The sequence below is a fragment of the Chenopodium album genome, chromosome 14 (genome assembly GCF_948465745.1).
Source record: "Chenopodium album chromosome 14, dcCheAlbu1.1, whole genome shotgun sequence".
NCBI classification, from domain to species: Eukaryota; Viridiplantae; Streptophyta; class Magnoliopsida; order Caryophyllales; family Amaranthaceae; genus Chenopodium; species Chenopodium album.
Genome location: NC_137847.1, coordinates 10,189,399 through 10,206,652, shown reverse-complemented (window position 1 = coordinate 10,206,652; position 17,254 = coordinate 10,189,399). Strand labels below are relative to the sequence as shown.

At 30.8% G+C, this 17,254-nt stretch overlaps 2 protein-coding genes across 3 annotated transcripts; both read left to right on the top strand.

Moving 5' to 3' along the window:
* The first annotated feature begins 221 nt into the window (after nt 1–221).
* LOC145578879 (acetylajmalan esterase 2-like) lies at nt 222–4,682 on the top strand. The gene is made up of 6 exons (XM_081636177.1): nt 222–468; nt 1,707–1,873; nt 2,731–2,946; nt 3,294–3,442; nt 3,585–3,858; nt 4,241–4,682. The coding sequence occupies exons 1-6, from the start codon at nt 269–271 to the stop codon at nt 4,462–4,464; spliced, it is 1,230 nt and encodes a 409-aa protein (XP_081492303.1). The 5' UTR covers nt 222–268; the 3' UTR covers nt 4,465–4,682.
* A 2,627-nt stretch (nt 4,683–7,309) lies between these two features.
* Nucleotides 7,310–13,564, top strand: LOC145578877 (GDSL esterase/lipase At5g03980-like). 2 transcript variants are annotated; one of them, XM_081636176.1, is made up of 6 exons: nt 7,310–7,614; nt 10,916–11,038; nt 11,390–11,602; nt 12,487–12,635; nt 12,790–13,063; nt 13,182–13,564. In XM_081636176.1, exons 1-6 carry the CDS (start codon nt 7,563–7,565, stop codon nt 13,433–13,435), a joined length of 1,065 nt encoding a protein of 354 aa, XP_081492302.1. In that variant the 5' UTR covers nt 7,310–7,562; the 3' UTR covers nt 13,436–13,564. The 2 variants fall into 2 exon arrangements, with proteins under 2 accessions (XP_081492302.1, XP_081492301.1); XM_081636175.1 differs by having other exon boundaries at nt 10,875–11,038.
* Nucleotides 13,565–17,254: the final 3,690 nt, after the last annotated feature.

Genomic DNA, 17,254 nt, shown 5'->3' with positions numbered 1-17,254 from the left:
ACCATTCCTGAGCACCAACCCTTAAGAAAGTGATTTTTTTTGTCAAAACTTATTACATACTCAATTATTTGTACTCGTATTTGTTTGTGACTTGTTAATACATCCAATGTCCCCACCAATTAAAACTTATGGTTGGAAACTTTGGAAAATTTTCCTTTTATTACTAATTCATAATTTGTTCAACTTCTTTTAAATAGTACGTATATTTATTTAATTTTATACTACTCCATTTCTTCTCCAATAATAGTATTTTCTCACAAAATAAAAAATGGGTGCTCAAATATTCTCCTTAGTAGCAGCCTTGATCCTCTGCTTCGCAGTGGTATCCTTATCATCCACCTTCACCGAAAACAATCCTATCAGAATCGTATCGGACGGTCCACGAGAGTTTCAATCCTCTGATGCTTTCTCCACCGTTGATGTCCTTGATGATATCCATGATCTTGAAGATGCTTCCATTTTCCCCAGGTTCTTATTTCTCTAGTTATATACTCGTACAAGTAATTATTTTTGAGTGTTTTTAGTTTAATTATTTGAGAAATGAATATATATATATATATATATATATATATATATATATATATATATATATATATATATATATATATATACACACACGGAGTACTTCATTCTTTGTACTATACAATAAATTGTCCTTTTTTTTAAATCAATGGTGACATATTTGTATTTGATTAATTTAATAACAGACGACAAATAAATTTTTCTCGGGTGATACCGTGATACATGTTAAGATATCTTGCAATTGCCTCAAGTTTTTTTTTAAAAAAATTATGGCATATTTTACATCATTTTAATACGTAGTAATGATGCAACCTATATACTACTCTTACGTAGTATTGTGTCCAAAAAAGTAATACGTACTTACGTAGTATATAGGTTGGATATGATGATGAAAAATTAATTAAATTGGAGATTATTTAAATTTGGGTAATGTTATATGTAGCCTTAAGGGTTATATATAAGCATTAAATACACTTTTGGAAATTGTATAAAATTAAGAATTCATGACAAAAACACGCGTAAATCAGTATAATTAGTATTTATATTTTTATGATTTCTTAACTTTTTACGATATTCAAGTGTAAATTTAATGCTTTTATGTAGCCCTAAGGGCTATGTATAACATTTTCCTTTAAATTAAAAAAAAAAATTTATATAAAAAGCAAGCCATAAATGATGCTTGAAAAAATGTACAAAGGAATAAATAAAGATGAATTATACTTCATATAGTTTATTGATGCTTGAAAAAACGTACAAAGGAATAAATAAAGATGAATTATACTTCATATAGTTTATTGATGCTTGAAAAAAAATGATAAATGTATAAGAAGCTAAAGAAGAAAATATGTAATATTAGTGATAGATTAACATTAATTACATTAATTTATGTATAATTTTGCTATGAATTCCCAACTTAATTTCATTTTTAAACTACATTTAATACTTATATGTAGTCCTAATTAAAGGACTACATATATCATGCAATATCCTAAAAAATTTTTTACTTCGTATAGAATATGTGCCAAGTGTGTACTGTTGAATATGTTACCAATTAAATTATCACGTAATTTAAAAAATAATGATGTGGTAAATTTAAAACTTTAGTTGATTATATTATTGATTGTTGTTTTGATTTCTACTCCAATTTTTTGATGACACTATTATGTAATCCTTGCATTTTAAAGAACATCTATCAAAGCCATTTATCAGTTCGGAGATTCGATTTCTGATACGGGAAATTTGATACATGAAAATCCTCTTTTCATATATGCAAAGCTACCATATGGCCTAACTTTCTTCCACACACCAACGGGTCGTCCTTCTGATGGACTTCTTATGATTGACTATTTAAGTAAGCTCGCTTTGCTTGATCTCAATTTTCAACTATTCGTATATATATAAGATTTTGAATTATTTTAAGTTTTTTTTTTTTCATAGGACTAAAACCATTTGATTATAACATACAAGTCAATCAATCAATCAATCAATCAAAGCCTTAATCCCAAAAGTGGGGTCGGCTAACATGAACCAAATTTGATTATTCCGTGTAGTCATCAACATAAATCTTTCTCCTCCATCCCTTACGATCCAAAACTTCATCCTCACGTAAATCCATGCACTTCATATCCTTCCTCACTCCTTCCAACCAAGTCATCTTTGGTCTCCCTCTTCCTCGTTTAATCCCTCCATGGTCCCACTCTTCCACTCTTCGCACCGGTGCACCCTCGGGTCTCCGTCTTACATGTCCAAACCAACGCAGACGATTTTCCCTTAATTTATCTACAATGCCCGCCACACCTACTTTCTTGCGAATAACCTCATTTCTGATTCTATCTCTTAAAGTGTTTCCACACATCCACCTTAACATGCGCATTTCCGTAACCTCCATCTTTTTAATATGCTCTTTCTTAGAAGCTGATTATAACACGAGTACTAATTAACCTTATTACTTGTATGATTATAACATACAAGTAATAAGGTTAATTAGTACTCGTGTAATAGTTAGGAGTAGCATTGAATGATCCTCCTAACTATTGCACAACGAGTATTAACATGCTACCAAAGCCATGACTAATTAAGTTAAATTGGCGCAATATATTTTGAAACAAGATTAGTGTGACATGAAATCATACACTCTCGTCTCTTTTAACCTCCACGAGTTTTCAATTCTTACTAGTTACTATTGTTTATTGGTTCTAATCGATGCAGCCAAGTTCTTCAACATGCCATTCCTCGATCCATACCTTAAAAAAGACGGTAATTTTAGTCATGGAGTAAACTTTGCTGTTGCTGGGGCTCCTGCACTCAACACTTCAACTTTCGCAATGAAAAATATTGCTACATCAAATGTTACAAACAGTTCTTTACTTGTGCAACTCGATTGGTTCAAGTCTCATCTTAAATCTGTTTGTTCTACTGAATCAGGTACATAATGTTAAACGTACTTACCCCATACCATAGTCTCACTTATAAATTTTTTTTCATAAAAGCTTGAAACTTGCATAGTTTTGTTGCGTAAATTATTAGATTTTCAAAGAATGAAGAGTTACGTTCTTGCTTGTGTGTAGCCCGGTGTGTTGAAACAATGAAAATACACTTTTTTTTTAAAAAAAAAAAAAAAAAATTTATTTACAACATTTAGAATCTTATATTATAGTCATGTGAAATCTGAATTGTTTATTTAGTCTTGTTACAAACTTTCAAAATATAAAATATGCATTAACAAGCGTGAAACTCCTAATATTATTGCTTAATTCTATATTTTTATACAGAATGCAAAGAAAAACTTGCAAATTCACTTATTATGATGGGCGAAATTGGAGGAAATGACTATAATTGGGCATTCTTTCAAAAAGAAGATTTTTCAAAAGGGTATCAAATGGTGCCGGAAGTTGTTCAAGTTATAAAAAATAGTGTCACGGTGAATAACTCCTTAAACCTTTTAGAAATTCTAATTCATAGAGATGTTAACAATTACTAATTAATGGTACATGTCATGTGTTAAATTTTATTTTATTTATTTATTTATTTTTTAAATATGTTAATTTGTGTTGTTCATGCAGGAAGTTATTAATCTTGGTGCCATTCGAATAATTGTCCCCGGAAATTTCCCAATGGGTTGCATGGCTATTTATCGTGCATTGTATAAAACAAATGACTCAAGAAAGTATAATGAACTTCAATGTCTAAAAAACTTTAATCAGTTTGCAAAATTTCATAACAAAAAGTTGCAACAAGCTATTCGAGAACTTCAGAAAGATCACCCACATGTCACAATTGTGTACGCAGACTATTTCTCAGCTTTCAATGAAATTCTCAAGCATGCAATTTCACTAGGTAAGTTTATGTGCTTCTTATAAATTGAGTCACTTTGTATTATATATAATGATATTTAAAATAGAAAAAAAAATTAAAGAGATTTCATTAATTGCATGTTTGATTGTTGATAATTACCAATAATAACGGAATGAACTTAGGCGTAAGTTGTAATTTTGTAGATTAAATTAAGTACATTCTGATGTTCATGATAATGAAATTTCATTGTCGAACCTTTCCTTCAAAGTTTTGTCTCTTCTGAGTGGTATTAAAACTAAGGGGTCAAGAAAAAAAAACCTAGGATTATATTATCAATGGCATATATTGTCACATTCTTTAATTTACAAATTTGCAAGTAAATTACTATTATTTATCAAACATATTATTTTTGTTTTTTGTGTAGGTTTTGATAAAGATGCAACTCAAAGGGTATGTTGTGGTATTGGCAACAACGAGTTCAATTTTGATATGAAGAGAATGTGTGGAAGTGATGGGGTTGTTGCATGTGAACATCCTAATCAAAGCATCTTTTGGGATGGAATACATTTGACTCAACGTACTTATCAACTTATGGCAAAATGGTTGATAAAACATAATCTGTATTCCATCATTTCCTCTACAACTTGAACTTAGGCCTGTTCACGGATCGGATATCCGATCCAAAATGTGATTTCGGATCGGATATCCGAAGACTCGGATATCAAAAATTGATATCCAAATCCGATTTGAAAAATTCAGATATCCAAAATTTTCGGATCGGATGCTTCGAATATCCATTATCCAATATTAAGTAAAATTGTTATGAATACTTTCTAAATTTCACTAATTTTACCGTTTTTTTATCACTAAGTTGTACAAAATATTTTAACAAAAATAGTAGTCCTTTTGCAATTAATATTATCATCAAATATATTAAGAATATTACAATAAGTTAATAATACAGGGTTAGTTTTATATGAACAATTTAAAAAATTATATATATATTTCACTATTTTAGGCTTTATCTTTCGGATATCTTTCGGATATCGGATATCCGAAATTCTGAAAATTAATATCCAAATCCGCATCCGATATCCGCTTATTCGGATCGGATATCCCAAAATTCGGATCGGTTGCGGATCGGATTATCGGATTTTCGGATTCTCGGATAGTTTTGTACAGGCCTACTTGAACTAGTATATGTCAAATCTAGTAAGTTATGCTTTTAAAAGAGTGAATCGTTGTTCTCGAATAAAGAAGGTTTTCTACACAGTGATTACACTTGTACTGAAACCCTTTCAAAATTGTTTAAAAGAAAAATGGGGTTTTGGGGTTTTGGAATTGAATTATATGAATATATACTGTACATGAGTTGATTGTAACAATTATTTAATGATAATAGACATATTTCTGTGCATACAACTATACAAGTGTATAACCAACTAAATTGCTATTTAACTAACACTTTCTAATTATGAATCTTGTGTAGCATGCCAAAGTATGCTTTTCCCCCTTTGAATAATATGATGATTTGCTGCACATGTGGCCTGGTTGCTTTATGTTCTACTCTGGTATGACTTTTTTCAGCAAAGTTGGTGAGTTTTTGAACTAACTTGTAGCAAAGTCAATTTTCAAACTAGCTAAAAGTCCAATCTTGTTAATTGCTTTCTTAGTTAGAATGATGTTGATGGACTAAGAGCCTGTTTTCTTCAGCTTATTTTCAGTTCAATTCAGCTCAGCTCTAATAAGTTCAATTCAGTTCAGTTCTTAATTTCCTTCTCTTATAAAATATTCAGTTCATTTCAATTTAGTTGCAATAAGTTCAGTTCATTTCAGCTCAGTTCAGTAAATCTGAACAGGCCCTAAATGAGAGTACTTGAGAATATTTATTATGAGTACAAGTCAATAAGATTTTGGGCAAGGTCTATGACTACATGATTCAATTCTCTCAAGCTTGGTGTTGAATTATATGGTGTATGTTCACCAATAAACTACTAACTTGTTTGGTTACATACTTACGTTAGCAAATTTTCATATTTGATCGATTACGTATTAAATTGATCATATAAATTGTGTTTAACGAAATTTAAAAACTCTTTCTTAAACCAATCATATTTATTTTAAAAACCATTAACAAAAAAATAATAATTACTTTCTTATCGGTTTGATTTCTATAGCCTTGTTAGTCTTTCAAAAAGGAAAAACATTGCCATAGATTAGTTACATTGATGTTATTGAAAATAATTGATTTCCTAGTTTTATCCTTCTCCGTTTCTTGATAGTTGCATCATTTTAACTATATATATATGGCTATGCATTGTTTTGACCATCATATATTTAATAATTATGCTTTAATAACTATAGAAAATTTATATATTGAGATTAACTCAACAACCATTTATATATATATATATATATATATATATATATATATATATATATATATATATATATATATATATATATATATATTAGTATCAAGACATAGGTAAAGTTGACAAAGGAAAAATTGATTGGAAAAAGTTAATTTGATGCAACTATTAAGAAACAAAGGAGGTATTTCCTCCAGTTTATTACAATTGTAACACTTTTTATTTCACGTTTGCCAATGCACAATGTTAATCACCAGTTAAGAAAAAATCCGATATTATTAAAAACGAACTTCCTTCGTTTTACACTTTTACTAATCAAATTGCAACAATTCTCATTTCACGCTTATCAATGCATTATTTGAATTTCTAATTAAGAAAAAAATTATGAAATTGGTATTATGAAACTATAAATAATTGAGATGAATCTAATAAGATCCTATATGACTATTTTTTTTATATATAATTAACCATAAAACATAGAAATTAGTCAAAACAGAGTATGTGAATAGTGCATGATTGCATATGTCAGAGTGTTGCAGTTTTAGTAAAACTGGAAATTAAAGTTTTTTTTTTTTTTTAATTTACTTTGTTTAATATTTGAGAGGTGATTTTTTATTTATTTTTTTTTTATTTTATTTTTTTTTTAAGAAAAATGTGAGCATGATTATAATTATGTGTGTGTTTTTTTTCCCAAAAGTACTTAGTGAATCACTCTTTAAAAATAATAATTTTTTATAAAAAGATCAAAAGTTTTATAAAACACAAATTTTCATAACACATATGACCGGAGTTACTTTGTCAGGGTTATTCGGTGACTTTCGGGTCACCCAATCGGTTAGGAATTACTAAAATACGCTTTTTATAAAAAATCTCTCTCATATACATAGATAAACCAAACAAATAATTCCCAGAGAGTGAGGAATATCTCAAGTGGTTAGAGCTTCCCTCCCGATTCCAGGAGATCGTGAGATCGATTTTCACTCCTACCCTTGTGGCTCTCTCTAAACACCAAAAAAAACAAATAATTTCTAACATCCTCCTTAATTATTGTACAACCAAAAGGGATAAAATAAATGGTGCGCTTCCATCAATAATTGTTTGCGGGCCTAGTTTGGTCATAGGCCTCATAGCCGAAAGATCTCTCTTCCTTCTTTTCCCGATTTCCCAACGCTACAAAATTCAAACTAATAAATGATTACCAACTTTTCACAATTTATTTTATACTGTATATTTCTTAGTTCAATTATTTTCCTCCCAAAACTAAACAAAAATACAAAATTATAATGGGTGGTCGCACCACCTATCTCCCCTTCATCGTTGCAGCAGCTCTGATCTTCTGCTACGCAACCGTATCGTTACAATCTACCTTTACAGATGATAATCCGATCAGAGTCGTATCGGACGGTCTACAACGTTCGGATTCCAGGTATTTTATCAAATTTGTGTTTGATTGTTTTTCCCAAAATTTATTGTATATGATTAATGGTATGTTCAATTGTTCATATATTGCATTTGCCGATCCATTTGTTGATTAGTGAAGTATTAGATTGGTAGTGCTATATGGGTTTGACTTTTATGTGGTGATGCTTGAAAATATGAAACCAATGCGTTGACTCACGGGTGACGGGTGTACCTTAATTGAGATGCACTCAAAGTGAAAGTGAGTTTATTACGAGGATAAATCACTTTTAGTGATATTAGCCTATTAGGTTCTGTTAATAAGAAGGTACACAAAATATCTAAAATTGTGTCAATATTGTACATATGTATAGTTAGAGGTGTCAAAACCGAATCGACCCGAAAAAAGCTATCCGTTTTGAACTGTAACCGATCCGATTTGATCCGAGAAATTCAAGACCCAAACCCGATTTGTAACCGAACTGAACTCAACCCGCATCCGAATTCGACCCGATCTGAACTTAACCCGGCACCAATTTGATCCGACCTGAACTCAACCCGAATCCGGTTTGACCCGACCTGAACTCTAACTGAACCGATTTGATCCGACCCGAGCTCAACCCGATCCGAAATTGACCCGGCAAATAACCGATCTAATCCGATCTATTTTGACCTGAACTGATTTAACCCGACCCGATTTTAACTCGATTTGATTTTTACCCGATCCGAATTTAACCAGGCCATAATTAATTTTTGACCTTTTTATTCAAGTTCTTATACTGCTCCGTTATTATTAATAAGTTTACGTTTTTCACTACAAGAAATAATGCGAAGTAACAAGTTTACTTCATGTATATACCAATTACATAAAATTATTTTCTAAGCTTTATATTCATCTCATCTAAATTTGCTACAAATAGTTTGTAATACTTGAACATCAAAACCTCTTATTTTAACTCGATAAAATATACTCCGTATGATACATGAATGACTTGATATTGACCCAATAATAAGGTAAAAACTCAATAATAACTCTAGTTTAAAAATAACCTTATTTAAATATGAATTGGGTCAACTCGATTAAAATCCAGCCAAACACAAAAAGGAATTGAATTGAAATTGACCAATTTAATGAATCAACGGATCAACCTTATCTTAATCAAACTGAACTTGACCGAACCGAAATCAACCCGACCCAAATTCATCCGACTCGAAATTAACCCGGTTAAACCCGTTTTGAACCCGATCCGAATTTATCCGAACCGAACATGAACCGATCTGGAGTTGATCCGACCCATATTCGACCCGGACTCGATAGACCATGACCCGAATTTGACCCGACCCGACCCGATCCGAATTATAAGAATAATTTTGACCCGAACATGTCCGACCGAAACAGAACCGACCCGAATAGACCCGACCCAAACTCCATCCGGTTATCCGAATTGTCACCTCTATGTATAGTGACTTATAATCAAGAGTGAGTTATAGCTAAGATGGTTAGAGTTTTTTTTCCAATATTAGGAGACTTTGAGAATGATTCTCGTCGCCCGCTTTTGTGGCTCTCTAAAAACACAACAAAAGGGAAAAAAAAACTTATAGTCGTTTAGGTAGTCACTACAAATTAGTGATACAAGAGTACAAGATATAATAATCCAATGCAACTTCCATTTTGGAGTTTTTGTCACCTTTTATGATTATGTTGTTTGGTTCATATTAGTGCTTAGGAAAGGAGATATGGTGGGTTGATAATGATGATAAGAGAAAATTAGTGATTGAGTGAACAGAAATGAAACTACTTTTTGGTGCAAAAGAGGAGCTAGCTTTAACAGAAATGGGAACAAAATTTAATTAAAACGAGCCACGTAATACCAAATAATTTTTAAATATTGGGATATTAAAGAGGAATTTATTTATTTGATTAAAAAAAAAAAAAAAAAATCAAGTACCCTCTTACTTACCTTTTTCTTTTTTAGTTGACACGTTTATCTTATATTTACTAGCTATCCCACTTGATTTATCATTCTCTCTCACTCTCTCTCCTCTCCTTAATATATATGCCTAAATCAAACGAGTCAACTAAATAGAAACGGAAGAAGTAGAATCAAATTAAACTTTTCTCTCAAAATTCAAAATAAGTGAAATTACGCCTTTTGTGTTTTTTCCCTTCTTACTTCAATTCCTACCTCAAACAAATTAAAGAATGGACAAATTGACAGAAATGTTTTACAGTATGATTTTATGTTAGTGACTATCATGAAATTAAATAAGATAAGCTCGATTGCATTACATTTTGATTAAATACCCTAGGTGCCTTATTATGGTATGAGTGTCCATGAAACTTGGACTTTGACTCACGCACAACGGCACAAGCCTTGCAAGATGAACACCAAGCCCTCGAGGATCCATGGGGTGGAGCCTTCTGACACTCAAGTTAGAACCAGATATCATATTCCTACCATTTTTTAATGTATCGATTTGAACGACATTAAGCTTTAGGAAGATTAGTAAAATTGTGTAAAATATACAAGTACATATTTTGAATACAGAAATGGTGTAAAATATTGTCTAAGTGGAATTTGTTGGAGAACTAAAATTTATAGAATAGAAATAAAGGGTTAATAGTTTATTAAAACGTAAGGAATGTATGAGAAGAACAATAATAAAAAAAAAAAAAAAATACTCCGCAAGAGTGAGGACAACGCAGGATTATTGTTTGTTTGGGCTAAAATATTTCATAGAAAACGATTTTTCCATGATTTGTTTTTCTTTGATTGGGTTGTGAAAGGGGTGGAAAATAATTTTCCCAATAATAGAAATTTGCATTCATAATAGTGTAAAATAGTTTCCTTCATAACACAAGAGAATTGAATCCACATTTTTTTTTTTTTTTTCATAATAGTGTAAAATAGTTTCCTCCTCCTTACCTTCTTTTGACTTTCCTTTCATCCATCCCCACATTTTTACTCTTATTTTTAATTTCTCTTTACCTTTTCTTTTAAGAAACAAACAAAGGAGAACTATCTTGTAAGTGTGACAATATATATATATATATATTTCATGAAAACTAATATTACCTCCGTTAAACGTTATGTGTAAATTTGAAGTATTATTTGTAAGATATAAAATATTCCAAAATTGCATATAACATTTAACGGAGGTAATATTTCATTGTAAATGTATTACATCAAATCAAATGGATACTAAGAGTCAATTTAAATTTAAACCCAATTGTTTGATCATTTGTTTTTTCTTTTATCATACACTCACAATTTATGCATCACACAGAACTATCGAAGCCATTTATCAATTTGGAGATTCAATTTCAGATACGGGCAACTTTATACGTGAAAATCCACAATCTTCCTTCGCAAAATTACCGTATGGAGAAACTTTCTTCCACAAGCCAACCGGTCGTTGTTCAGATGGACTTCTTATGATTGACTATATTGGTAATAATCGCCTTGTTATCAAATTAAATCAATTATATATTTAACTTACTACCTCCGTTTCTTAATATTTATAATAAATTAATATTTTATGTTTTACAAATAATACTCTTTTATTGCAAATAAATAATAAAAAATGGACGAAGTAATATGATTGATTTAGTTGTGAGTGTGACATCACATGAAGACTTCTTTCATTAAGTTGTTAAAGTTTTTTTTTTTAAATAATAAAAAATAAATAAATAAATAAAAAAGAACAGTAAGTGTTGCGATTCTAGTGAAACAAAGTACTTGTTTATTAAAGGATAACAAGCCTAGTTCTTATTATTGGCTGTTAACTTGTTATCGATGCAGCCGAGTTCTTTAAGCTGCCATATCTTGATCCGTATCTTAACAAAGATGGTAACTTTAGTCATGGGGTTAACTTTGCTGTTGCTGGATCGACTGCACTCAACACCTCTACATTAGCTAAGAACAATATTAGTTATCACGCCACAAATAGCTCCTTATTTGTGCAGCTTGATTGGTTCAAGTCCCATCTTCATTCCATTTGTTCTAGTCCTTCAGGTAAATTTTGCTCAACTTATTTCCTTTTATTAATTTTACTATTTATAGCCATAAAATTGCATGCTCTCAATGAAACTTGTGTATGCAATTTCATGGCTATCATTAAGATAGGGAAAATTGTGTGTGCGACAAATGTTTATACGTAATATAGTATATAACTATATATTCCTTATGTGAGTTTGGATGAGAAATATATGATTCATTTTATTTAGGGAAATTCCTGTTTCTCATATTGAGAAATGAAATTTGTTTCTCATCGGGTCATTTTCGTGAATAAATCAACAACTTTTTTATTATTGTGAGCTCCACAATTGAATAAAGTTATTGGTTTATTTACGAAAATGTCATTTGTTTCTCACTTGAGAAATTGGGGCATTTCCTTTTATTTTACTTGATTTTACTTATATGAACTTAATTTTTCTTAAATTTATCCAATTGAAATGTACTTCGTGTATGATATTAAAACTAGTCTGAACTTATGGAAGATCTCCTAATGTTAACCTTTTTCATTACCATTTAGAAAACTAGTGCATAATACACTAGTTCATATTAGGAGTATCTCTCATGAGAAAGGTCTCCTAATATATTTTCCTGTTTCATTACCAAAACAAGGCTTAGCTTCGCTCACTTGATAAAATACATTGCCTTAGGACTTAGAGGTTTAGGGCTCGAACCTTATCAAGTGAGGATACTTGGAGGTAGTGATCTTGTTACTCCACTCCCCTACTTTCAAGTATTCCTTTGAACCACAATGTGATTAGCTTCATATGCAGACGATAGATTATACGAAATATTTTTATTTATTTTGTATCAAGTCTTAAGAATATATTACTCCTAACATATTTATTGATCACTCACATCTCTGATTTCATTTATATTTTTAGAATGCAAGGGCAAACTCGCAAAGGCACTCATTATGATGGGTGAAATTGGAGGAAATGACTATAATTGGGCCTTTTTTCAAAAAATGTCAATAACAGAAATCTATAAACTAGTGCCTGAAGTCGTGCAAGCTATAAAATTGGCCATAAAGGTGATCATCTTCTCACCCTTTTATAAGTACTCAGTACTCATGAATACATACTACCTCCGTTTCTTTTTAGTTGCAACAAAGGAATGTATTTAATGTACTTCGTAGTTCTTACTTATGTATTCTAATCTGTTAGCCGTTGTTATCGTTCTTGCAGGAAGTGATTAAGCTCGGTGCCATTCGAATTGTTGTCCCGGGAAACTTTCCCATTGGTTGTATGACCATTTACCTAAACAAGTTTAAAACAAACGACGAAAGTATGTATGACGACCTCCAATGTCTAAAAGATTTGAATTCTTTTGCGGATTTTCATAACAATAAACTACAAGAAGCTATTAAAGAAGTTCACGAGGATCACCCTGATGTAACAATTGTGTACGCGAACTATGTTTCAGCCTTACTAGAACTTCTCCAACATGCTACCTCCTACGGTTAGTACCTACTTCGTATACCCTAATCACGTTCTTTTTTGAATTTCTGTTATATCAGTATATACGTACATTCGAGTGTATGTAACTAACTAAAAACAATGTGGTTGATTAAATGTAGGGTTTGACAAGGATGTTATGCTAAATGCTTGTTGTGATAATTGTGGAAATAAAGGAGTTCCAGTTTGTCAAGATCCTTACAAACGCGTAAGTTGGGATGGAGTGCATTTGACTCAACATGCTTATCAAGTTATGTCACAATGGTTGATAAAACATACTAGTGTTTTCAATGACAATTCTAGCGTTAAACGTTTGAAATTTTCTTCTCTCTTCTTAATTTTTTCTTCACTAAGTACATTTATAAGTTTGGGATAAAAGAAAGTTATACAACATATCTTTATTTTTTTAGAAGGTTACATAGGTCTAGAGAAGGATTATATGAACACATCTTTTTACTATTATATCATCTGCTTTAATTTGGAGTGGTTAGCCATATGAACTTGATCTCTTCTTGTATCGCCCAATGAAGTTGTGTGTCCCCTTTGACAAGATCGTATAGAAGAGTTAACATTTTGTTGTATGTCCCCTTTGACAAGATCAATAGATCAGAACTTATGTCACCCAAGCCATTTTATTCCTATGAATCCTTACCTTCATGTGTTTTCACTAGTTGTATAGGAGTATATATAGGATCGGATCACATCAAATTGTCTGTTTGATACATCTTGTAATCTGTTTTACTCGTATATGAAAATATCGAAAGTGACCATGATTTAACTTTATCGTACCAGCTTTGGAGGCTAGTTGTATGGGATATACAAGTAACTCAACCCATTAATAAGAAAGCCTACAACATATAAATGAGGCCCAAAAAAACCCAATTTATAATATTATTAAAACCCAAATGATTAACATGTTGACGATATGTGTAATACTTTGTCATCATAAAATTTATGACATAACGCCACATAGATGATGACATGACAACACATTAATATGGATTAGATTTGAACCATTACATCCATTGAATCCCAACTTTTATTACCACTGTTCCACAATTAATATCACTTTATTACCTAACTAACACTTATATAAGAATTATAACTTTTCATTAAGGATTCTAAAAGTTTTTAATCATTATATTCAATTCCCTACTTAATTGTAAAACAAAAAAATACTGCATCTCTCTTTCCATCTCCAACTACTTTACCATTTTTATTTTATTATGTAAACTTAAGATATTGGTTCCAAAATATTATTTAAACTCAAGGTAATTTTTCATTTTATATTTAAACATAACTCGAGGCATCGCCCGGACCCCAAACTAGTAATGCTCTTAAATCTCTTTTTCTGTTTGGTGGTAGCGTTTGAGGTAGCGATTAGCGTTTTGACTAGTCAAAACACTGCTGGAAAAAATTTGAGAGTGTTTGACGAGGTAGCGGTTCCAGTAGCGTTAGCGATAGAGGTAGCGTTTAGTTATCTTTTCTCAAACGTTAAAAATAGTAGCATTTAGAAGTAGTGGATAGCGTTTGACAAATTTTTGTTATTTTTTAATTAATATTTATATGAATTTTGATATATTTTAATATTATAAATGCTACTTTTGCCAAACATTCATACTATCAACCGTTACTTTAACAGCTAACTTCTACCCACTACTAATTGACAGTTATTCGCTACCGTAACAACTACTCGCTACTCGACCGCTAAAAGCTACCCGCTACTGCTACTTTTGCCAAACAAGATACATCATACATGGCAAGATGTCAACTAACTTGAGTTTTAGAGACTCCATCTTTAGGACCGTACCTATCTTGAGGATTGTAGGGTTGGAGTTCACCTAGCCAGTTTCCGGACCCAAAACCAGTGAGGCCACACCGCCACAACCTACCATCATCATCCTCGATTCCATATTAATAGGACAATCTAGAAAAATGTCAAATTATTGTTTTTCGTATTCTAATCCTTGTTAATATAGCTTGGTAGTTGAATTGCTCTTTGTCAAGCTTTATTAGACTCTTAGAGGCTCATAAGATCAAGTTCTTAATCTTAGAAGTACAACTACATCTGTTTTTCGTATTTTTTATTCTAATCCAAAAGACCTTCCCATTCAGTTCCATACAAAAATTCATGTAAATTGTAACTTCATATCAAGCAACGTTATTAAACAAATTAATGTAGACAAGTACGTCCTCTTTTTTGACTTTTTGGATAGGGAAAAAAAAAATGCGTTTAGAGAGATTAGTTAGAGTATCATCAATAAGATAAAGTAGACCCATATGGGGATTGAGGGAGGATTAAAAAGATAATTTCATTGACGTAAAAGAAATAAAATATAGAGATATACCAACTTACTACGGAGTAAAATGGAAGGAGAGATTGTTATATACTCCCGGGTATACCGTACACCCAACTAATGCAAGGTTAGTTTTTGCTCTTCATTTGATGATTAAATGAAAAAAACAATCATTAAATGAGAACAAAATACTTATGGTGTACGATACACCTGGGTGTGTATAACAAATTTCAAAATGGAAAGGAGAGAAAATAGGTTCAAGAATATCTTCATTTTGCCTTTTATATTGTGTATTATAGTCTTTCAAAAATCAGATCAGGTTACTTTGTATGCTTAGTAATTACTTTATAAGGTCTTTTTTTATGTAGCGTTATTAGAGTAACTAAGTATCAATTAATTACAATGTTTAGTGTATCATCTCATTTTGGATCTACTACACTATCATGCATACTTGGATAACAATCAAAACATATTGTTAATATAGAAAAATCCAATTGAATAAAATTTAAGAAAAGTCACACCAATTTATCAATAATATGATATGTTAGAGAAATAGGGAACATGAAATTCATGAAATCTGTCTTTAAGTTTTTTGCATTTCTGCTTGTTGCTTTGCAATTATTTGCGGCCAAATCAGTGAATAGATCGATGAAAGAAGAAGAATGTAGCTAATTGGACATTGTGCACAAATCTTACACACATTCTTATACCAATTAGGTCAATTATAATTGCTTTGTGATCCACAACAAATCCATTGCACAAATCCAATAGCATATGTCCATTACATTCTGTGCAAGATTTGGACTTTGCTTATGCCTTTACCTACCTTGCCTTTTTGTGTGCAATGTTTCTATACGCTATGAGGGCTGCCTAAGATACTTTTTTGAGGAAAAGGTAGCCCGAGCATTTTACTGAGCTAAATCAATTTCCGCCAGAGTAGTAATGCATGCCTAAGATACTTTAAATCCCTTATAATAACTATAATATATAGGGAAAATAAAGTATGAAATATCATTAAACCTACAAAATAGATATTGATATTTTCATATAAATTGCTATAACTATTAACAATGTTATTTTTTTCAAGTTCAATCTTATATTGATTTCAAGCCTTTTTGCTAAATATAACCATGATAGAACAATGTTTCTTGTCATGTGATATGATGAATGAAATATTGAAAATTTGGAAAGCTAAGTAATATCCCTGTAAGATTAATGAAATACATTAGTTTGTTATGTCATAAATTATAGCTAAGTAATTAGCCAATCAATGAATCAATGATGTATGTTGTTATGTATGTCTGTATAAATAATGTATATGTATGACTGTATGAGTAATAGATTTATATGTTGATAAAATTATTAAAGACGTGTAGAGAATGTTTTTACATCGATTATATTGGAAGAGTGTTATAAGAAAACATATACATGCATATGAGATTTGATCTTGTGTTCTACTTTAAGACTTTAAAAATATAATTTTATATAAGACGGTAATTTCGGCTGTGTTTTCTTCACCATATAAAAAAAATATCCAGTAAAAATAATTTCAGTTCAATAAAAATGAGTAACTGTAAAGAACAAAAAATAAGAAATTAGTAAAAATGATTTTAGCTAAATAAAAATAATTTCAGCTCAATAACAATAATTTCGATTCAGCATAAATAAGGTGAAGTAAACATGACCTTCGTCGCTTTTTCTGCTCCATTGAATTTTTTTTTTTTAAATTAATATTTAGCTAGGTCATAAAGTTGATAAGAAAAAAATTTAAAGAAACCTAATAATGTAGTGAATGTGAGACTAAAGTGTTAATCCTCAAATCTTACGACAAACTCAATAAAATAAACTTAAAGAAAACTAGGAAAAACATAAAGGGATAGAGGGAGTAACATATACAC

Coding starts and splice junctions, on each gene's coding strand:
- LOC145578879 (XM_081636177.1), top strand. CDS start 269: ATGGGTGCTCAAATATTCTCCTTAGTAGCAGCCTTGATCCTCTGCTTC. Junction 469..1,706: donor GATGCTTCCATTTTCCCCAG/GTTCTTATTTCT, acceptor TGCATTTTAAAG/AACATCTATCAAAGCCATTT. Junction 2,947..3,293: donor TGTTTGTTCTACTGAATCAG/GTACATAATGTT, acceptor ATTTTTATACAG/AATGCAAAGAAAAACTTGCA.
- LOC145578877 (XM_081636175.1), top strand. CDS start 7,472: ATGGGTGGTCGCACCACCTATCTCCCCTTCATCGTTGCAGCAGCTCTG. Junction 11,039..11,389: donor TCTTATGATTGACTATATTG/GTAATAATCGCC, acceptor TTATCGATGCAG/CCGAGTTCTTTAAGCTGCCA. Junction 11,603..12,486: donor CATTTGTTCTAGTCCTTCAG/GTAAATTTTGCT, acceptor TTATATTTTTAG/AATGCAAGGGCAAACTCGCA.